General features: G+C 49.9%; 1 protein-coding gene across 1 annotated transcript in view; it reads left to right on the top strand.

The window, feature by feature from the left end:
* The window catches only part of LOC123490416 (cadherin-4-like), a gene marked incomplete at both ends in the record, with an annotated part of 23,016 nt that extends 3,413 nt beyond the window's left edge, over positions 1-19,603 (top strand). Inside the window, 2 exons of the mRNA XM_045220463.1 lie at positions 631-857; positions 19,421-19,603. Of these exons, the coding sequence (XP_045076398.1) occupies positions 631-857; positions 19,421-19,603 (410 nt within the window). The remainder of the gene's footprint in view (positions 1-630; positions 858-19,420) is intronic.
* Between the last annotated feature and the right edge of the window lie 3,911 nt (positions 19,604-23,514).

Below are 23,514 nucleotides of genomic sequence, written 5' to 3'. Positions count from 1 at the left end.
TTATGTATATATACAGTGTTGTAACAATGTGCAAATAATTAAAGTACAAATGGGAAAATAAATAAACATAAATATGGGTTGTATTTACAATGGTGTTTGTTCTTCACTGGTTGCCCTTTTCTTGTGGCAACAGGTCACAAATCTTGCTGCTGTGATGGCACACTGTGGTTTTTCACCCAGTAGATAAGGGAGTTTATCGAAATTGGGTTTGTTTTCGAATTCTTTGTGGATCCTCTGTAATCTGAGGGAAATATGTGTCTCTAATATGGTCATACATTTGGCAGGAGGTTAGGAAGTGGCTCAGTTTCCACCTCATTTTGTGGGCAGTGTGCACATAGCCTGTCTTCTCTTGAGAGCTCAGGTATGCCTACGGCGGCCTTTCTCAATAGCAAGACTTGCTCACTGAGTCTGTACATAGTCAAAGCTTTCCTTAAGTTTGGGTCAGTCACAGTGGTCAGGTATTCTGCCACTGTGTACTCTCTGTTTAGAGCCAAATAGCATTCTAGTTTGCTCTGTTTTTATGTTAATTCTTTCCAATGTGTCAAGTAATTCTCTTTTTGTTTTCTCATGATTTGGTTGGGTCTAATTGTGTTGTTGTTGTTGTCTCTCTCTCTCTCTCTCTCTCTCTAGTGAAGTTTGAGGACTGTCAGCACAGCAAGGCGGTGGACTTCGAGAGCAGTGACCCTAACTTCAGTGTGCGTCCTGACGGCTCAGTGTACACGGAGCAGGAGGTGGCCAACCTGTCTGAACCAGTCCAGTTCATGGTGACTGCCCGCGGAGGTCATGACCCACATATCTGGGAGACCACGGTCAAGCTGGCCTTGGCTGGACACCCGCCTTCTGTTCCTATGAGTCAGGTAAACATATATACATTGCTGTCATTTACACTGCAGGTAAACACACACATACCTAAAGTTTGCCTCAGGTATAGTGTCACGACTCCCTCCGAAGCTGCCTCATCTCCTTGTTCGGGCAGGCTTCGGCGTTCGTCGTCACCGGCCTTCTAGCCACTGCCGCTCCTCTTTTCATCATTCCATTCGTTTTTTCTTGTTTTTCACACACACCTGGTAAATATCCCCTCATCAGTCTCTGTATAATTATTCCCTCTGCTCCCCCATGTCTTTGTGTGTTATTGTTCCATGTGGAGGTGTCGCTAGCTCGTGTTGAGCATTATGTTACTTTTATCGCCGGGATATTCACTCGTGTGTTTTGTTAACCCAGTACGCATTTAAGTCGCACTGTATTTGGTTTACGCATTGCTGCTGACTGCTGTATTGGCCAAATAAACCCTATTTGTCAGGGCCGTGTAGAAATGGTGTGGTGTGGAATCAGGTGCAGAAGCAGATTGATAGTCCAATAATCTTTACTGGAAAGTGCGAGGCAATAATCCAAAACAGCCAGAGGCAAAACGCACACAGGCGTAAATTACAAGCGCGCATAAACAGGCGCGCAAAACTCTTCTCAACCGAGAAGTAAGCAAAACAGTAGAGGCGTACCAAACACAGGTACGAAAATGACACCTAACACGAAACAATTACACACAACACTACACTAACAACAAGGAAACTAAATAGGGTGCTTAATTAGACATAACACAAGACAGGTGTGGCTAACAGACAAAACTAGTCAAACAGAAAACATAGAGCGGTGGCAGCTAGTACTCCGGAGACGACGACCGGCGAAACCTGCCCGAACAAGGAGGAGGAGCTGCCTCGGCCGAAACCGTGACACTATTATTTGATTCACACCTCCTGCGCCTGGCTCCATCCTACTCACCTTGTTACAGAATAACACACCCAAACAGCATGGAGTCAGCAGGAGCGGGGAATATGCCTGGAGTTATTGAGCGGGTCCGGGAGCATTCCACCATGTTAGCCAGCTAGGCCGAAGCAATGGATCGGGTTCTCCAGGCCGTCCAGCGCCTGGAGAAGAGATGATCCGACCCTGCGAAACCAGCTGAGCGACCTGCTCCAGCCAGCCACACACCAGCAACCAGGGGTATTCACCTGTCTCTACCAAGGGAATACGATGGGACAGCTGCCCGCTGCCAGGGTTTCCTCCTGCAGCTGGACCTCTACTTCAACACCATCAGCCCTGCTCCATCGGTTCGGGAGAAGGTGTCCGTCCTCGTCTCCTGCCTCTCGGGGAAAGCCCTGCAGTGGGCCAACACGGTCTGGAGTGAAGGAGGAGACGCGTTGGACAAAGCTACGGAGAGTTCGCTCGCCCTCTTCGTGCAGTCTTTGATCATCCCCCGGGGAAGAGAGGCGGGCAAGCGTCTGTTCCATCTGAGGCAGGGGGACGAGGACCGCGCAAGACTTTGCCCTGAGTTTAGAACCCCAGCGGCTGGGTCCGGGTGGAACGGCGGTCCCTCATCGACCATTTCCGATGCAGCCTGCGTGAGGACGTCCGAAAGGGAGCTAGCCTGCCGGGATACCACTCTGACCTTCACCAACTGGTGGACACGACCATCTGGTTGGACAACCTGCTGGCTTCGAGAGGACGTCCTGGAAGGGGCCTGCCCGTTTCACCCCCTCTCACCCCGGCACACGTTCCATGTCTTTTATTTATTAAATCATCACTATGTACTTGCTTTCCGTCTCCCAGCATCTGTCGAACTGAGATCATTACATATAGACACATCCCTGAATACTGACAGACTGTACTGAAACGCAGTTGTACATTTGCATGGAGACACATACAGTATTTATACACTTGAAAACCTCTAGCCTCTCAGGAAAGATCAGTTTTCAATGATCCTCAAGTGCATTATATAAAACCTCATCATTTCAGGTTCTGCTTTTCAATATCATTAACAAGCATTTCTCAGTGAACAACCTATTCGTTGCTTTTCAAATAAGGTGTTGAATAGCATGAGGCTTAATGCTCCCTCCAGGTCATGCTTTTAATCATAGAAAACGTCCAAGAATTGTGTAAAGCAATTTCAGAGCTGGGATTTAAATTCTGCCCACTCTTCACAGTACAATAATGGAGGGCATGAAATAATTGACATTGATTGAGCTAATGTTCCACTCAGAGGGAGGCAAGCGGGAACCAGGTGATGTGGTAGCAGCACTTTGTAATTATGTTCCCACATTGTGGGAGCAAGATAGATTCAATAATAGAACAAGAAATAATTATGTTCAAGCAATCAAATAAAAATGTGAAAACCAGTTACATGTTTTAAATTGATACATTTTTGTTGGAAAGCCCTTACAACTTATGCTAGGTACTTTCCGGACACTTTTCTTTCTGGCAGCAGTGTGTAATTTTGGTCAGCAGGTGATTCTGAAGTAGAAAATTGCTGTTATGCCCTGTAGAAAAGTTGTCATAAGTAATTTAAATTGTTTCATTAAATGTGTAGCCATGAAATGTATAATTCAGGATAAGGGATTTCTCAAACACGAAAATGTTTTCAGCAACAAAAAAGCCCTGCAGCAAATGGTCAGACTCCTGCTTCTTCTGGCCTGCTCCATATATTTTAACCCTTTACAACCCTAAACACGTAGCTATTTGATGTCGGTTAGCCACTGTATTTGGTCATACAGACTATAATTTCAAGAAAAGCTAGGTGAATGGTTACTAAAGGGTAGAGAGAGAGCATGCATGTATGTGTGTGTGTGTCCTTCCCACTGGCATTAGTGTTTCCTCCTCCTCCTGTGTGACCCAAACAGCACGGCAGACAGGCAGGGGCTCACGGGACAGACGGATGTGGCCTAGAAGAGCCCTGTCATGTCCTCACATCCCTGGCCCTCCTAATGTTCTGTCCTCACATCCCTGGCCCTCCTAATGTTCTGTCCTCACATCCCTGGCCCTCCTAATGTTCTGTCCTCACATCCCTGGCCCTCCTAATGTTCTGTCCTCCCATCCCTGGCCCTCCTAATGTTCTGTCCTCACATCCCTGGCCCTCCTAATGTTATGTCCTCACATCCCTGGCCCTCCTAATGTTCTGTCCTCACATCCCTGGCCCTCCTAATGTTCTGTCCTTGTCATAATGTGAGGTGTAGGTGGGGTTGAAGTCAGGCGCAGGACACCGAGGTATAATCCAAAAGGTTTACTAAAGTCCAAAAATGAACAAAGTACAAACACTATGCACGGCCACAATACAAACAAGGTGGCGACGAAGCGCAATTACGCATAGACAAGCGTAATTACAAAAATACACAAAAACACGACACGAACCACAAGACGACTGGCGAAAACAACACACAACTAATCCATACAAACACAGGGAACTTATAGGACATGTAATCAACGCAAACCAGACACAGGTACAGCGGACAGACAAAAGCAATCGCACATGAAACATCCAACGGTGGCAGCTAGTACTCGGGGACGGCGAACGCCTTTGCCTGCCCGAACCAGGAGGAGGAGCAGTCTCGGCCGAAACCGTGACAGTACCCCCCCTTGACGCGGCTCCAGCCGTGCGCCGACCCGACCTCGGGGGACGGCCAGGAGGACGCGGACCCCGGGCGCGTGGGATGCCCATGGTGGAACTCTGTCAGGAGGGATGGATCGAGGATGTCCCTCCTGGGCACCCAGCACCGTTCCTCCGGACCGTACCCCTCCCACTCCACGAGATATTGGAGACCACTCCTCCAGCGCCTGGAGTCCAAGATGGTCCGGACCCTGTACGCGGGGCCCCTCGATGTCCAAAGGGGGGCGGAGGGGTCTCTCCTATCTCCTCTTCTTGGAGTGGGCCAGCTACCACCGGCCTGAGAAGAGACACATGGAACGAGGGGTTAATATTTTTGTACTCAATAGGCAGTTGTAATCTGTAACACACCTCGTTCAATCTTCTCAGGACTTTGAAGGGCCCCCACAAACCGCCGACCCAGCTTCCGGCAGGGCAGGCGGAGGGGGCAGGTTTCGAGTCGAGACCAGACTCGATCTCCCGGTGCGTACACCGGCCCCTCACTGCGGTGGCGATCGGGCGCTTCGCCTTGTGTTGACGGATGGCACGCTGCAGATGGACATGGGCAGCGTCCCCACGTCTCCTCCGAGCGCCGAATCACTCGTCCACCGCAGGGGCCTCGGTCTGGCTCTCGTGCCACGGTGCCAGGACCGGCTGATACCCTAAAATACACTGGAAAGGTGTTAATCCGGTGGAGGAGTGGCGGAGAGAGTTCTGGGGCCATCTCTGCCCAGGGGATATACCTCGACCACTCCTCCCGGCCGGTCCCGGCAATAGGACCTCAAAAACCTACCCACATCCTGGTTAACACGTTCAACCTGCCCATTGCTCTCTGGGTGGTACCCCGAGGTAAGGCTAACCGAGACCCCCAGGCGTTCCATAAAAGCCCCCAGACTCTGGAGGTGAACTGGGGACCTCGGGTCGGACACAATATCCTCGGGGACCCCATGAGTGCCGGAACACGTGGGTAAAGAGGGCCTCGGCGGTCTGTAGGGCAGTAGGGAGACCCGGCAGTGGGAGGAGACGACAGGCCTTAGAAAACCGATCCACAACGACCAAAATGGTGGTATTACCCTGGGAAGGGGGTAGATCGGTCACAAAATCTACCGATAGGTGGGACCATGGTCGTTGTGGAACGGGCAGAGGATGTAACTTACCCCTGGGCAAATGTCTAGGTGCCTTACACTGGGCACACACCGAGCAGGAGGAGACTGTGATGTCACGAGAGGCTACACAGCTTTCAGCGGGATTGCTCAAGTAGTGCAAGGAGACCAGGTTCAACCAAAACAAGGATTTTATTAAAGGTCTTGGGAAACTAACGAAAGTATAACACAATTCTGTTCTCTGGTGGCTCTTTAAGGGTTAACAGTTCAGGGATGTCTCTTCCACATCCAAAATCATAACTCTCCCTCGCTCAAATAACTTTTCCCCAGTCTTACTGTATTCCCACGTTGCAGCTAGTGGCCAACCCAGCAAAACGTCCCTTCCAAATGTCCCACACGTATTTCCACAGGTGCATATATCCAAAGGTGAGTATTTCCCAAAGGTAAGTATCTCCAAATCCTTATATTCCTCATGGAAGTGGACGTGCAGCACTCTTGTCCTCCAGAGAGCCCAGCTTGGAGACCGTGTCTCTTCCCTTCAACAAACCTTCAGCTCATCAGCTCCTGATTGGTTTCAGCTGCGTGGGAAGATTGGCCATAGAGGGTTGGAGTTCCCGACCATACCAGCAGATGGAGCCATAGCTGTCTGGGTTTGCAGCCATCTCAGGGGATGTAACGTCCCCTCCAGGACACAGCCTCTCGTGACATCACACATCCCCCTCCTCGGGACCGACGTCCCTCGCCGGGGTAAAGGCAGCGAAGAAGGCATCACGCCGGGAGAGGGCGTCCCGCATTGCCGTGGTGCTTGCCAGCCCTGTGGACAACAGAAAAGTTAAACGGTTGCAAGCTCAAAAACCATCTGGTTACTCTACTGTTTGATTCCTTGTTCTTGGCCATCCACTGCAGAGGGGGCGTGATCAGATACCACCATGAAACGTCGGCCCAGGAGATAGAACCGAAGGGACTCCAGGGCCCAGACTACAGCCAGACATTCTTTCTCCACCGTTGAATAGTTCTTCTCTCTTGGAAGTAACTTTCTGCTTAGGTAGAGAATGGGATGTTCTTCACCGTCATGTGCCTGGGTGAGGACAGCACCCAGACCCACCTCCGAAGCATCCGCTTGGACAATGAATTCCTTCTTGAAGTCTGGTGCCACCAGGATCGGACTGGAGCAGAGTGCTCGCTTCAGGTTGAGGGAAAGCCGCCTCCGCCGCAGGGTTCCACTTCACCATTCGTGAGTGGCGTTTGGTCGTCAGCTCCGTCAACGGTGCAGCTATGGTAGCAAAATCTGCAATAAAGCGTCTATAGTAGCCAGCGAGGCCCAAAAATGACCTTACTTGCTTCTTGTTGATGGGCTGCGGCCAGTCCTGTATGGCCCGCAGTTTGGCTTCCTGTGGTTTGACCAACCCCCGCCCAATGGTGTACCCCAGGTAGTTTGTCTCACTGAAGGCCACCTTGCACTTCTTCGGGTTTGCCGTGAGCCCTGCTTCCCTGAGCGAATCCAGCACCGCTTGTACCCGGGGGTAGGTGGCTGGCCCAATCCTGACTTTGTATAACAACATCATCCAAATAAGCCGCTGCGTACCTCTTGTGGGGCGCAAGGACTCGATCCATCAGGCGTTGGAACGTGGCAGGTGCCCCGTGGAGACCAAACGGAAGTCGGGTATACTGGTAGAGCCCCTCCGGGGTGGCAAAGGCTGTCTTCTCCTTAGACGCCGGGGTCAAGGGCACCTGCCAGTAGCCTTTTGTGAGATCAAGAGTGGTTAGGAAACGAGCATGCCCCAAGGAGTCTATTAAATCATCGACACGAGGCATTGGGTATGCATCAAATTCAGACACTTCATTCAACTTTCGATAGTCATTACAAAATCGTACTGAACCGTCTGGCTTGGGAACTAGTACGATGGGACTTGCCCAGGCACTGTGGGACTCTTCGATTACTCCCAACTCCCGCGATCTTCCTTACCTCCTTCTGTATAACCACTTTGCGAGCCTCTGGCACGCGGTACGGGCGCTGGTTTACCGTTCGGCCAGGCATGGTGCGGATCTCATGTTGGACCACCTCTGTGTGACCGGGAAGGGAGGAGAAGACATCCTGGTTCTGCTCCACGAGTTCCAGGGCCATCTGTCGTTGATGTGGGGACAGATTTGGACCCAGCTGAACCTCTTCTCGCGCCCGGTTCCTGGGTCTCTGTGGGGGGTAGAGAGCTGAACAGCGCCTCTCTGGCGTGCCACTTCTTTAAAAAGGTTAACATGATAAATCTGCTCAGTTTTCCTTTTATCTGGTTGCCTCCCCTTGTAGTTTACTTCTCCCATGCGTTCAATGACCTCATATGGTCCTTGCCAGGTTGCCAGGAATTTGCACTCAACGGTTGGCACCAGGACCAGCACTCTGTCCCCCGGCTTAAACTCCCTGGGTTGAGCAGATCTGTTGTAGGAGGCTTGCTGTTGCCGCTGACTGGCCTCCAGGTGTTCCCGCATCATGGGATAGATGGCCTTCATTCTCTCCCTCATAGCCCCTACATGGTCGATCAGTGTCCGCTGTTGGCATGGCTGCTCCTCCCAGGCCTCCTTGGCGATGTCGAGCAGTCCTCTGGGTCTGTAGGAAAGCAAGAGCTCAAAGGGTGAAAAACCAGTAGAAGACTGAGGTACCTCTCTCACCGCAAATAATATGTATGGTAACAGCTGATCCCAGTTGCGCCCATCTTCCCCTACTGCTTTCCGCAGCATGGATTTTAGTGTTTTGTTAAAAGCGTTCGACTAGGCCATCTGTCTGGGGGTGGTAGACCGAGGTTCTCAGCTGTTTGATTTTCAGTAAAGCACAGAGTTCTTTCATCACCCTGGACATGAATGGAGTCCCTTGGTCCGTCAATATCTCTTTTGGGATTCCCAGACTAGTTGAGAGACGGAACAGCTCCTTGGCGATTTGTCTGGATGTAGCCTTCCTCAGCGGAATGGCCTCCGGGCACCGGGACGCATAGTCCAGAATGACCAGAATGTATTGATGTCCCCTGGCACTTTTCGGTAAGGGCCCGACTATGTCTAATCCAATCCTCTCAAAAGGAGTTTCGATAATGGGCAAGGGAATGAGCGGGTTTCTATATGTGGGCTTTGGCGCAACCTGCTGACACTCAGGGCAACTACGGCAGTAGTTCTCTATCTCTTTGTGTACTCCTGGCCAAAAGAAACGTTGCATGATTCTTTCCTTAGTCTTCTCTACCCCCAAGTGGGCCCCTAGCGGGTGTGTGTGGGCTAGGTTGAGTACTGTGGCCCGATAGGGCTGTGGCACGAGGAGCTGTTCATGCACTTCCTCATTTTTCTTGACTATCTGATATACTAACCCCGGTTTACTGCGAAATGGGGGTAAGTAGGGGTTGTCTTATCACCTAACACTACACCTTCTAATACCTGCACATTTCTTAAGGCATTTGCAAGTAGGATCTTGTAATTGAGCCGTACCATACTGGCCTGTGAGAGGGGGAAGCTCTTGGGTGCCTGGGACGTCTTCTTCACTGGAGAACGGAGCACTTTCCTGGGCTGCGTTCTCTTCTCCCGTATCCGGACCAGTCTCGGTGTCGGTCTGGGCACCTGCCATCCCTATCAGAGCCCGGGCGGGAGTGAGTAACTCGGAGGATTGCACCGGAGCCTTCCCAGGATGAGTCTTGCCTCTCCGTTTCCGAGGTACTCGGGTTATCCTCTCCTGAGACTCTCTCCAGAGTGGGTAAAAGGCTGGGCAGTCTCGTCCAATTAGGACAGGGACGGGGAGGGAATCAACCACCCCCGCCGTCGTGTATGGTTCCCCGTGTGCTGGTCATTGTAAGTTCAGTAATGGGGTATTCTCTGGTGTCCCCATGGACACAGGAAACTGGGAGGACTTTCCCCGGGGGTCAGACACGTTGGGCCCACCAAATCCTTACGCACCAGGGTGGCCCGGCTACCAGAATCCAGTAAGGCCTCCACATCATGGTGATTCACAGTTACCGGGCAGGTGGGGGTCGATCTGGGCCGCCATCTCACGACTCCCAAGAGCGAGGCAAACCGATGTGTGGGTGCTGAGCTGGAGGACTCCGCAGTGGGCATAGGTTCATCGGCTGGTTTCCCACACTGCCAGGAGATATGTCCCATCTCCCCACACCGGTAACACTGTCGAGGTTCCCCATCCTGGTGTACTCTTCTTGGACCCGCCTGGTTTCTGGCTCCCCCTGGAGCCGGGATAAGTCCTGACGCGGCGGGGTTCGAGACCTTGGGGTCCTTTGGACGGGTTTTCCCCATTTGTGGTGGGGCCGCACTCCTGGGGTCTTTTCGGGAAGCATTCAGCATCTCCGCTGTGGCCTGGTACTTTTCCACAGCTTCCACGGTCAGATCAGCCGTGGTCAAGGCCTGTTGACTGATGAACCGTTTTGCCTCATAAGGCAGGGCGCGTGGTAACGATCCACCACAACGGCCTCCACCACCGCCGCTGCTGTATTCCTCTGCGGATCCAGCCATTTCCTTGCGATTCGGACAAGTTCATGCATCTGCGCCCGAGGAGGTTGGTCTGGTTGGAAGGTCCAACTGTGAAAGCGCTGGGCCATACCAAACTTTGTGAGTCCATATCTGCTGAGGATCTCAGACTTCAGGGCATCATAGTCAGTAACCTGGTCAGGGCCCAGGTCCCGGACAGCATTCAGCGCTTCCCGGTTAGAAAGGGGGCTAACAGACCAACCCACTGTTGCTTGGGCCAGGCTTCCCTAGTGGCCGTGGCCTCAAATGCATGCAGGTATGCCTCAATGTCATCGGTAGCTCCCATCTTAGATATAAAGTCACTTGCCTTTATTGGGCGGGTATTTTGGACCACCCTCTGTCTCTGCAACTGCAATTCCTCTGCCTTCAGAAGGTTGGCTTTCTTTTGCTCCTCCAAGAGAGCCACGTTTGCTTGCATCTGGGCTTGCTGGCCAGCAACAAGGGCTTTCAATATGTCCTCCATTTCAGTCGGCGGGAGCCTACGCCAACTTGGAAAACTGGGTGATCAAACCTTCGGTATCCTCCTCTGACATGCACTATTAACGCTTGAGCGTGCCCGTATTCTCCACCATCTGTGATGTCACGAGAGGCTACACAGCTTTCAAGCGGGATTGCTCAAGTAGTGCAAGGAGACCAGGTTCAACCAAAACAAGGATTTTATTAAAGGTCTTGGGAAACTAACGAAAGTATAACACAATTCTGTTCTCTGGTGGCTCTTTAAGGGTTAACAGTTCAGGGATGTCTCTTCCACATCCAAAATCATAACTCTCCCTCGCTCAAATAACTTTTCCCCAGTCTTACTGTATTCCACGTTGCAGCTAGTGGCCAACCCAGCAAAACGTCCTTCCAAATGTCCCACACGTATTTCCACAGGTGCATATATCCAAAGGTGAGTATTTCCCAAAGGTAAGTATCTCCAAATCCTTATATTCCTCATGGAAGTGGACGTGCAGCACTCTTGTCCTCCAGAGAGCCCAGCTTGGAGACCGTGTCTCTTCCCTTCAACAAACCTTCAGCTCATCAGCTCCTGATTGGTTTCAGCTGCGTGGGAAGATTGGCCATAGAGGGTTGGAGTTCCCGACCATACCAGCAGATGGAGCCATAGCTGTCTGGGTTTGCAGCCATCTCAGGGGGATGTAACGTCCCTCCAGGACACAGCCTCTCGTGACATCACAAGACATAAACCCTCACATCCCTGGCTAACGTTGGCCACCAGTATTTCACGCTAAGGCAGTGCACCGTCCGACCAATACCAGGATGTCCAGAGGAGGGTGATGTATGAGCCCAAGAAATAAGCCGATCACGAACCTCGAGCGGAACGTACGTCCGCCCCACAGGACACTCGGGGGAGTAGGGTCGGTACGCAGCGCCCGCTTCGATTTCGCACGACCTCCCACACCACCGGAGCCACCAGACAAGACTCCGGAAGTATGGAAGTGGGCTCAATGGACCTCTCCTCCGTGTCATACTGCCGGGACAGTGCGTCTGCCTTACCGTTCTGGGACCCAGGGATGTATGTGATCTTAAAACAAACCGGGTCAGGAACATGTTCCACCTAGCCTGACGAGGGTTCAATCTCCTAGCTGCCCGGATGTACTCCAGGTTACGGTGATCAGTCAGAATGAGAAAAGGGTGTTGAGCCCCCTCAAGCCAATGCCTCCACACCTTTAGGGCCTGGACTACAGCTAACAGCTCCCTGTCCCCAACGTCATAGTTGCGCTCCGCCGAGCTGAGCTTCTTGGAGTAGAACGCACAGGGGCGGAGCTTAGGTGGCGTGCCGGACCGTTGTGACAGGACTGCCCCAATACCGGTCTCGGACGCGTCCACCTCTACTTGGAAAGGCAAAGAGGATCCGGATGCGCCAGCACGGGGCCGAGGCGAACAGGTTCTTCAGCTTGACAAATGCCCTGTCCGCCTCAGCTGACCACTGCAAGCGCACCGGACCCCCCTTTAGCAGAGACGTAATGGGAGCTGCAACCTGTCCAAAGCCCCCGGGATAAACCTCCGATAGTAATTAGCAAAACCCAAGAACCGCTGCACCTCTTTTACGGTGGTTGGAGTTTGCCAATTACGCACAGCCCGATACCCGATCTACCTCTATCTCCACGCCAGACGCGGACAACCGATAACCCAAAAAGAGACGGACTCCTGGAAGAACAAGCATTTCTCTGCCTTGACATATAAGTCATGCTCCAACAGTCGATCTCAATACTCGGCGCACCTGGGCTACATGCTCGGCTCGTGTAGAAGAATACACTAGAATGTCGCCAATGTACACCACTACACCCTGCCCATGCATGTCCCGGAAAATCTCATCAACAAAGGATTGGAAGACTGAAGGAGCATTCATTAACCCGTACGGCATGACGAGATACTCGTAATGACCCGAGGTGGTGCTAAATGCTGTTTTCCATTCATCCCCCCTCCCTAATGCGCACCAAATTGTACGCGCTCCTGAGATCCAACTTTGTGAAGAAATGCGCTCCCGCGTAATGACTCCGTCATCGTCGCAATCAGTGGAAGTGGGTAACTGTATTTTACGGTGATCTGATTGAGACTACGGTAATCAATACACGGACGCAATCCCCCCGTCCTTTTTCTTCACAAAGAAGAAACTCGAGAGACCGGAGAAGTAGAGGGCCGTATGTATCCCTGTGCCAAGGACTCGGCTATGTAAGTCTCCATAGCCGCAGTTTCCTCTTGAGACAAGGGATACACATGACTCCTGGGAAGAGCTGCTCCGGTCTGGAGATTTATCGCACAGTCCCCCTGTCTATGAGGAGGTAGCCGTGCTGCCCTCGCTTGCCTAAACGCTAGAGCTAAATCCTCATACTCGGGGAATGCGCAGTGCGGGCACTTGGTTCGGACTCTCTACCGAGGTCGCCCCTATGGAAACACCTAGACATCTCCCTACACACTGGGCAGACCACTCCATAAGAGCCCTCTGTTGCCCGCTATGGTAGGATCGTGGGTGCTTAACCAGGGAAGCCCCAACACCACTGGATACGCAGGGAGAGTCAATCAGATAGAACTGAATGACTTCCTCATGACCCCCCTGCGTAGTCATCGTCAGCGGTGCTGTGACATCCCTGATCAGACCTGACCCCAACGGCCGGCTGTCCAAAGCATGGACAGGGAATGGAACTTCTACCGGCCGAAGGGGAATTCCCTAACCTAGCACAAATGCCCTATCAATAAAGTTCCCAGCTGCGCCTGAATCTACTAGCGCCTTATGCTGGGAATGAGGTGCCACCTGTGGGAAACGCACAGGAATGCTCATGTGACCAACAGAGAGCTCTGGGTAAGTGGGGGCGCCTACTCACCTGAAATGACTCCCCAGTGCGTGACCTGTTGTCCCCTCTCTCAGAAAACCTTCCCCAGCACCTGGCCGCGGTGTGTCCTCCACGGCCACAGTTGGTGCAGGGGTTGGTTTTCCTCGGGTTCTCCCTCCTCCTCTCTCTAGCGCCAGCACCCCCGAGCTCCATAGGAATTGGCTCAGAGGTGCTGGAGGATGGAATGGACGACCCCCACTCGGGGACGTCCGCGGGTGGCCAGCAGGGTGTCAAGCCTGATGGAGATGTCCACCAGCTGGTCGAAGCATAGATTGTTGTCCCTGCAGGCTAGCTCACGACGGACGTCCCTCTCGCAGGCTACACCGGTACTGGTCAATGAGGGCCCTCTCATTCCATCCCGAATCCGCAGCTAACGTCCGGAACTCCAGTGCGAACTCCTGTGCGCTCCTCTTCTCCTGTCGGAGGTGAACAGACGCTCCCCCGCCGCCTTCCCTTCAGGTGGGTGATCGAAGACTGCCCGGAAGCGGCGGGAGAACTCAGCGTAGGTGATGGTAGCTGCGTCTATTCTCCTCCATTCGGCGTTGGCCCATTCCAACGCCTTGCCGGATAGACAGGGAGATGAGGGGCGGAGACGCTCTCGTATCCCGAGGGCGCTGGGTGTATAGTAGCCAGGTATAGTTCTATCTGCAGGAGGAACCCCTGACAACCGGCTGCAGAACCGTCATATGCCCCTCGGGAGCGAGAGCCGAATGCCACTGGGTCCCGGTGCTGAGAGGGAGGACTGGTCGTTGGTGATGGGATAGTGGGCGATGGCGTGGGCACTTCCCTAGTCACCAAACGACTCAGCTTGTTGGACGCCTCGTCAAGGGCGGCCTCAAGTTGCTGGAACAAAATGTCTTGATATCGTAATTGTTCCTCCAGCAACCTGGGTGCCGCCACTGCTCCTGCTGACTCCATAAAGGTGTGTTGTTCTGTGATAATGTGAGGTGTAGGTGGGGTTGAAGTCAGGCGCAGGACACCGAGGTATAATCCAAAAGGTTTACTAAAGTCCAAAAATGAACAAAGTACAAACACTATGCACGGCCACAATACAAACAAGGTGGCGACGAAGCGCAATTACGCATAGACAAGCGTAATTACAAAAATACACAAAAACACGACATTCGAACCACAAGACGACTGGCGAAAACAACACACAACTAATCCATACAAACACAGGGAACTTATAGGACATGTAATCAACGCAAACCAGACACAGGTGCAACGGACAGACAAAAGCAATCGCACATGAAACATCCAACGGTGGCAGCTAGTACTCCGGGGACGGCGAACGCCTTTGCCTGCCCGAACCAGGAGGAGGAGCAGTCTCGGCCGAAACCGTGACAGTCCTCACATCCCTGGCCCTCCTAATGTTCTGTCCTCACATCCCTGGCCCTCCTAATGTTCTGTCCTCACATCCCTGGCCCTCCTAATGTTCTGTCCTCACATCCCTGGCCCTCCAACAACAACAATAAAGCCACTGTGGAACATTCTACCCCAACTGTTTTCTCATTTAGTTTGGGGATGCTTTTATAGCAGGGGTATTCAACTCTTACCCTACGAGGTCCGGAGCCTGCTTGTTTTCTGTTCTACCTGATCATGAATTGCACCCACATGGTGTCCCAAGTCTAAATCAGTCCCTCATTAAAGGGGAACAATGACAAGACTAAATGAGTGGAACTGGCTTCGAGGTCCAGAGTTGAGTTTGAGGGCTCTGTAGTATTGATTTTAAAATGATTGTATACGGAACGGTAATGCCCTGTATACAGAAATGCTTGCTCCCAGTTTCAAACATAGATGGCTCCTACTCAGTGTGGAGCAGATTGATGTTATAAAAGTATTGACTGAAACAGAGGAATGTTGTGAGGACACAGACATTGAAATGTGTGAAATGCTGTGGCGGAGTTGCTGTGTCATTTGAGCCACTTTCAGTAGTGTTGAAAGGGAGCGGGAAGAACAATCAGATTACACCAAAACATAATCAACAAGTAATGACAACAGTACAATTTTAAAAGGTGCTTAACCAGCCGATAGATATTAGGTGATTTAAAAGATAGACGGGTCCATTACCAGGTAATTGCATGTATTACGTTTCAGAGCATACATGTGTACAGGGACTCATTGGACTCTTATTATTTTGTTCTATTAATAGTTGGCTTGATTAGATAAACTGTGCATAGTGCTTGGTATGTGTTGGTGTGTGCATTAGAGCTTATCTATTTGTATTGGATGTACATTTACTGTATATCTATGAACATAGTTTGTCTACCTCCTGTTTAAGTGTATGAGGCATTAGTAGTGTCACTCTGGCTGCGAGGTACTCAGGCTATGGTGCCCTACATGTACAGAGTCCACTGAGTCTGTATGCACATACCCCCTGCTAATTTCATGCTGCCCTGGTCTGCGTTCTCCTGCAGCTTAGAGGCAGAGAATCTGTTATGCACCAGTACACTGAGTCTTACATTTATCCCCCCTTCACCAGAATATCTGTTTGTGTTAGATTAGAGAGAAGAGACCCATACAGAAGTGGGGAGGGGTTTAGGACCTAGGGTCTTATTGGTCAGTGAGGTGCCAATACAGGGTCTGACAGTGAGGTCATGATGGCTAGTCTATTTTGTGACTGCAGCCCAGTTCTACATCCATAAGAGGAATGTATCAATAGTCATAGCAGCCTTCTCTAATTCCCTTTATTCTATAAGAGGTCCGATTTTAGATAACTATCTTCTCTTGATTGTCCTGCCCCTCGCCCCCTGTGGTCTGATCAGCCCTCATCAGAGAGAATAAGCGTGGGAGAATGAAGGAGAATTAGAACAGCTCAAGATCAACAGTGAATGGAGAATGGGAAATGAGCACATACTTGATATGTGTAATTGAAAGTCCCTGTTTAGTGTTGCCTCCTGCTCTTCAGAATGACAACCTCCAGATGTCAGCTCCAGGGCTGCGGGGCTGACTGATGCCCCAGCGACATGCAGCCTGGCTGGGAGGAGAGAGCAGCCAGCTGGCCTGCCCGCTAGTTCTGGGTCTGGGGCGCTCCGGGTGGTTCTGGGACTGATTTCACACTCAAAGATCCCTGCTTTCGCACACATATACACAGGCATGCGTACACAAACACACACACACACACACACACACACACACACACACACACACACACATCCCCAACATACCTTTCTCACAGCACAAAGAGCCTGTTCCAGCTTCCCCTTTTTCCTTTGTAATTGTGGTGATGTTTGTCATCGTGCCAGCTTCGCAGGGCTGTAATTTGCCATGCTGTTTGGAGTGTGACTCACGTGGACACACTGCAGCGGTATCATCCATAGACAGGCTCTGAATAAAGAAGTCCTCTCTGCTCTGTTGTGGCTGCCTGGCACAGCGTTTGGAGGAATGTGGGAGTTTGCCAATGCAACAGCGATCAGATGCATCGACCCCATTATCAGCGGCCCTGATGTCCCGCGTTCGTCAGCAGACTAAGGTGCTGATAATGATGGAGAGCAACAGCGCTGTGTGTGTTATTCAACAGATAGCGGAGTTGCCGATAAGGACTTTATCAGGGAGGGAACACATGGGGTAGAAACAGAGGGTCTATGCAGAGGCAGGGAAGCCTTGGAGCATCATGGGTACCATCCTTACTCATCCTCACATATCAGCATCTATACATATCAACTTTTACTCCACCCTCTCTGCTTTCTATCAATATAGGATCTCACATTTTGTTTGTCTTTTGTCTCCCTCTCTGTTTTTCTCTTCCCCCTTTTTCCCATCTCTTCGTCTATGTCAAACACAAACACACAAATTCACGCATGCACGCGCACACACTAATTCCACCTGCCACCCATGAAAGGACTGGCACGCTCCCATCTCGCACCACTGCCCCTGTGCTGGTACCTGGGAGTGTTGTGGATGAGCGGAGCTGAAGCGAGAGTTATCTTATCTGGGCACCACATCTGGTCCCCTATCCCTCACCCTCCCCCCTCTCCCCCCTCTCTCCTGCCTGGCTACCTTAATCACTGCTGCTATCGGGAGGCCTGCTGTAAAGCCCTGTAGTCAAATCCACTAAGCCGTGAAGAATTAAAACAAAAGGGAGGAAATATACAGTATGTTTGCTCAGGTTTAGCTTGCATCTGTCTCTCTGTCTGACAAACCGTATGTGTATGGACAGGCTGATCTGCATAACGGTGTTTAAAGTTTTGAGTTGGGTGTGTGTGTGCATGCGTGTGTGTCCTCTGAGTAGGTTTAAAATAAGGATTTCTGCTTGGCTTCAAGTCACAGCAGCATACATGTCTCTGTGTGTGGGGAGCAGGAGAAACAGCAGGATCACTGGATTACACAAACACTACCATTTTAGGCATGAGGACACAGCAACCCTCACTGGATAGATACCCTATACACTTCCCAGAGGTCTACCAATGTATACAGTATGTCTTATAAACACATAGGGACAGATTTACAATGTGTTTACACCAGTGTGAGATGCACCTGTTAACATGAGGAGATAAAACATGAAAGAGTCAAATGAAGGATTAAGATTAGGGAAAGAAGGCAAGGTGTAATGGATACTGAACAAAAATATAAACACAACATGTAAAGTCTTGGTCCCATGTTTCATGAGCTGAAATAAAAGATCCATGAAATGTTCCATACGCACAAAAAGCGTATTTCTCTCAACCCTGTTAGTCAGTATTTCTCCTTTGCCAAGATAATACATCTACCTTCAACAGCATGATCATTACACAGGTGCACCTTGTGCTGGGGACAGGGCCACTCTAAAATGTGCAGTTTTGTCACACAACACAATGCCACAGATGTCTCAAGTTTTGAGGGAGCGTGCAATTGGCATGGTGACTGCAGGAATGTCCACCAGAGCTGTTGCCAGAGAATTTAATGTTAATTTCTCTACCATAAGCCGCATCCAACATCGTTTTAGAGAATTTGGCAGTACGTCCAACCAGCCTCACAACCGCAGACCAGGTGTAACCACGCCAGCCCAGGACCTCCACATATGGCTTCTTCGCCTGTGGGATCGTCTGAGACCAGCCACCCGAACAGCTGATGAAACTGAGGAGTATTTCTGTCTGTAGTTAAGCCCTTTTGTGAGGAAAAACTCATTCTGATTGGCTGGGCCTGGCTCCCAAGCCTATGACCTCCCAGGCCCACCCATGACTGCGCTCCTGCCCATGCATGTGAAATCCATAGATTATGGTCTAATTTATTTATTTAAATGGACTGATTTGCTTATATGAACTGTAACTCAGGAAAACCGTTGAAATTGTTACATGTTGCATTTATATTTTTGTTGAGTATAATTAAACATTTTTATGTTTTCAGTTTTTGTATTTTTTCTCCTCCTCTTTTGTCTAACAGTATTTACATGCTTACATGCTCTGGTAAACTAGTCTTTGCAGTGAATCGGCAATGATCTCACACACTGCAGGATCACTGTTGGTCCTCCTAGCATTCTGATCTCGCTGTTATTGAAGTGGTATTTCATCAATCCCTTTTCATTTGGAGTAAGGCCCCTTTCAGGGGGATATGTCACGGAGTGCGTCACACGGAGCAGCATAGATCTGAGACTCAGAAGGTCAAGTTGGAGACATCCAACTGTGATTTGTCAGACTGAGAAGGTTTTTGCTGGATATAGACATAGAAGTCAACCTCTTTGGACTGTGCAGTGGCAATTGGTAAGCTGTCCGCAAGACTTATGCCTGAAATTCATGCTAAGGCTGTGTCCTCTTAGGTGATTTGCCAAGAGCATTAAGGTGATGGCTCGTAAGTGTGGATTTTATTTTCATTCATTTTTGTATTATTTTCAAGAAACAGTGAATAAGTGTTTTATTCTGTTCCTCGTCATCTGTCAAGGTTGATTTTCATGATGGATTTATCACCTGTACTTTCCATACTCTACACTTTTAGAAGATTATCAAATCATTAAATGACACGCTACTCCTTTCTATTGACTTCTCATGTCTCATCATTCAGTGTGAGACTTTACATTGTGTAGTTGGCTCTCAAGTCATTGTTGAAAACTGTAGGTCAGCCAATGTACAGTATGTGTTGATTTCTTGTCTTTTCAGATTGGAGTGGAGGATATGATTGCAAGGGCCTGGGACTCTAATCCCAGGGTTATCAAGTTTCCACGGAAACATCAAAGAAGCTCTTCTGCCAATGGTCTGAGACGACAGAAGCGAGACTGGGTCATCCCACCAATCAATGTGCCCGAAAACTCCAGAGGACCCTTCCCACAAATGCTTGTCAGAGTGAGTGACAGTTATCCCACTTATCAAGAACTACTGATGTGCAGTTAAGTCGAAATTGTCTTTTTGAAATAGCATGTTAAAAAGCTACTGTATATATCATCCTATTCTCAGTTGGTAGTCGCTTATGCATGTGTTGTAAACTAGAAATGAGTTCATCGTCAATTCTGATAACAACAACTCGATCTTGCTCTGTTTTGCTACCGCACGTCAGAAGCCTTTTTACTTTCATTTGAGCCAAAGCCATAAGCCAAAGACATCTTCAAGCCAGACAACCCACGTCTGTCTAAGAGTCACTCACCCAGGCAACTGAAGAGAAGGGTAGAATACATCTCAGACAATCACAATGAAGGGCTGAACAGAACACCACCCTGGTATTTTCTATCAAGGGCCTTCAGCATGTAAGGAGAATGATTTGAGTGCTGATGCCAAGTGATTGGTCTGGTACGCCTTAAGACACTACACAGACCCAGACACACAGACAAGAGGATACAGACAGATGGGCCCACACACAGCTCTGCTTCACCAGTTGTTCAATGAATTTAGGAGTGTTTAGCACATTTTCAGTTGCTTGTGTGTGTGTATGCAGCCGTGTAGGAGTTGTTTAAATGAGGTAAACTAGCTCATTGGACAGCAGGGATTTTACTATAATTGTCTTAGAAGTGACATGACAAACCAACTCCATTCCTGTTGTCATTATATGGCAGCTCTGCCAGTGTAGTTAGTGTTCTGTCAGCTCCATGGTTCCAGGATGCTCCTATAAACTGTGTGCAGCTCTGATCTGACGTCCAGGCCTGGGATAGCTTTCTCTGGGCCACCACAGAGCTCCCTCACGCCCATTTGTATCGCGCGGCTTACACTCCCGGATTACTGAAATCGCCTTTCACCAACGAGTCGGCAAGAGGGCAGATTTTCCACCAAAGCAAAAAATACTCACTCACTTACCCACACAAACACACAGACTGCAGGAGCTGGGTGGATGAGGGGAGGCATGGGATTGTACCACCCTGCTGGAGAATGGACACCCTTTCATCTCCTTTTATCTCCTTCATATTCAGTGTCAGATGGTTGGGTTTACTGACACCCCGGCGGTTCCTTTGTGTGTGTGAGTGTGTGTGAGTGAGTGTGTATGAGTGTGCTTCGGCCATAGCCTCTAGCTGTAGTGAGAGAGAGCTCTGTTCCTTAGCCATGGGGGGGGGAGTGGGGGGGGGCGGTGCATCACATCCGTGACCCAGTAAGGTATTAAATGCCCTGTTCTCCATGCAACACGGCTTTGCTGGCTGGGCCGTTCCATTGTGACAGCTAGCCAGTGAAGAAAGCAGAAGGGATTTAGTTCTTTATCTGTCTTGTCTTAGGGTGTTTTCACATATAGTCCTCTTTAAAATAATGGATCTCAGTCCTCTTTAAAGTGAACTCTGGGGTAAAAAAAAAGCTAAATAACTCAGTTATATTTGTATTAAGACTGCCCTTGCCAGTGGTCTGAGTCCTCTTTGCATTCACATTGCTATGTTTAGAAAGGAACCAATATATTCTTCCAACATTCACTCAATGCACTCTGGGTTTTTACAAAGTGCAGGACAAGCCATTCCATCAGAACAGCTAGATATACCCACACTCTTAGAAAAAAAGGTGCTATCTAGAACCTAAAAGAGTTCTTCAGCTGATCTAGAACCTAAAAGAGTTCTTCAGCTGTCCCAATAGGAGAACCCTTTGAATAACAATTTTTGGTTCCAGGTAGAACCCTTTTGGTTCCAGATATAACTATTTGGGGTTCCATGTAGAACCCTTTGCACAGAGGGTTCTATATGGAACCCAAAAGGATTCTACCTGAATCCAAAAAGGATTCTACCTGGAACCAAAAAGGGTTCTCCTATGGGGACAGCTGAAGAACCCATTAGGAACCCTTTTTTCTAAGAGTGTACTTACATTTTGGAAGCTAATCGATTGCATTTAGTTAAAAGATTTGACATAACAATTGTAATCAGAAGATACTATTAACATGTACGTAAATATTATTGGTAACAGAATAAATAGCAGAAGAAGAACTGTAGATTAAATAATGCTGTAATTGAGAATTGTACACCCAATGTAGGCTACTGCTCCTTTAAGACCTATAATTTATTTTGTACCCTATGTTGTGATTCTCACCAAATATGTTGTTGTCTTCTCACACTATTCAAACCCCACAATCAAATAAACTGCTTATGAAGCTCTCTTAGCCTATAGATCACATATTGCAAACAAATAATCTGAACTAAAAACACATGTTTTGGAATTTCTGTGCATCCTTGACAATCGCTAATCAATATCCAAAAACAGCACAAGTTTTTTCCGCAAACCTGCACATCATCATCTTTTCTCTTTTGTGGCATCAATGTGAGCATTTATGGCAGGGGAAACGTTATTGCAGTCTAGTGTGTGGTGCGGGAATATTTATAAGCAAGCCTGGGGAGATTGCCCTAAAAAAGGGAACTGGACCAAGGAATTCAAGCGAACTGAACTCAGACCACTTCAGTTCGCTTCAGGGGCTCTTTTGAAGGGTCTGAGTTCCTTTGGCTGAAAGGGGCCAAGTGTGAAAACACCCTTAGAGGTGGCCGAGAACAACCTCTGTGGCTACAGCAGCACACTGACAGCACACTGATTCCCCCATACGTCCAGAGCTGTAGAAACTATCCGACTCTCTAGCTCTTTTATGAGGTGAGACAGTCCCACGCAGCCAGATTCACCAGGGTTCACAAAGACAATTCACTTTTTTAGAGTAATTACCCATTTTCATCTGAGAAACCTGGCTTCACCAGGTTGGACGTGGTGGAGTCGGTTTAATTTAGTTGAACACATGGAGAAAATTAATGTTTCCATCAACACAAGTAATATGAGGCTGCAGGAGGTAAATGTGCTGTTGTTTGTGATTTGTTGAACCCCAATTACATCCAAAACAGAGTCTGGATAATAAACACTAAACAATCAACACACAACATTCATGATCAGCCAGTTGGTTTCTAATCAGGGACTGTTCTCTGTTGTAAGTCCATTAGCGCTGGTTTGGAGTGGAGGGAGGTCGGTTCTGTTCTGCATCGTGTCTGGCTGAGGGACTCTGATGTCCACTTTAATCATCTGATATATCCTGATTATCCTCACACATCACCACTCACCATCCACCACCACCACCACCACCCACCACCACCACCAACCACCACCCACCCACCACCACCACCACCACCCACCACCACCACCCACCACCACCCACCACCACCACCCACCACAACCACCCACCACCAACCACCACCCACCACCACCACCACACTACCACCACCACACTACCACCACCACCCACCACCACCACCCACCACCACCACCACACTACCACCACCACCCACCACCCACCACCACCACACACCACACCACCACCACCACCCACCACCAACAACCACCCACCACACCACCACCCACCACCACCACCATCGGTTTATTAGACACGTTTATAAGGGACATTACTGCATGGCGCATTGAGTAGACCCCTTCCCCTTATAAGGGACACCACAACCACCCACCACCAACCACCACCCACCACACCACCAACCACCACCACCCACCACCACACTACCACCACCACCACCACCAACCACCACCCACCCACCACACCACCAACCACCACCACCCACCACCACCACCACCCACCACCACCACCCACCACCACCACCACCACCACCCACCACAACCACCCACCCACCACACCACCCACCACCACCACCCACCACCACCACCACACTACCACCACCACCCACCACCACACCACCAACCACCACCACCCACCACCACCACCACACTACCACCACCACCCACCACCACCACCACACACCACACCACCACCACCCACCACCAACAACCACCCACCACACCACCACCACCACCAC

This window comes from Coregonus clupeaformis, unplaced genomic scaffold, assembly GCF_020615455.1.
Source record: "Coregonus clupeaformis isolate EN_2021a unplaced genomic scaffold, ASM2061545v1 scaf3883, whole genome shotgun sequence".
NCBI classification, from domain to species: Eukaryota; Metazoa; Chordata; class Actinopteri; order Salmoniformes; family Salmonidae; genus Coregonus; species Coregonus clupeaformis.
Note: the sequence above shows the minus strand (reverse complement) of the source record. Positions and strands in the feature narration are given on the sequence as shown.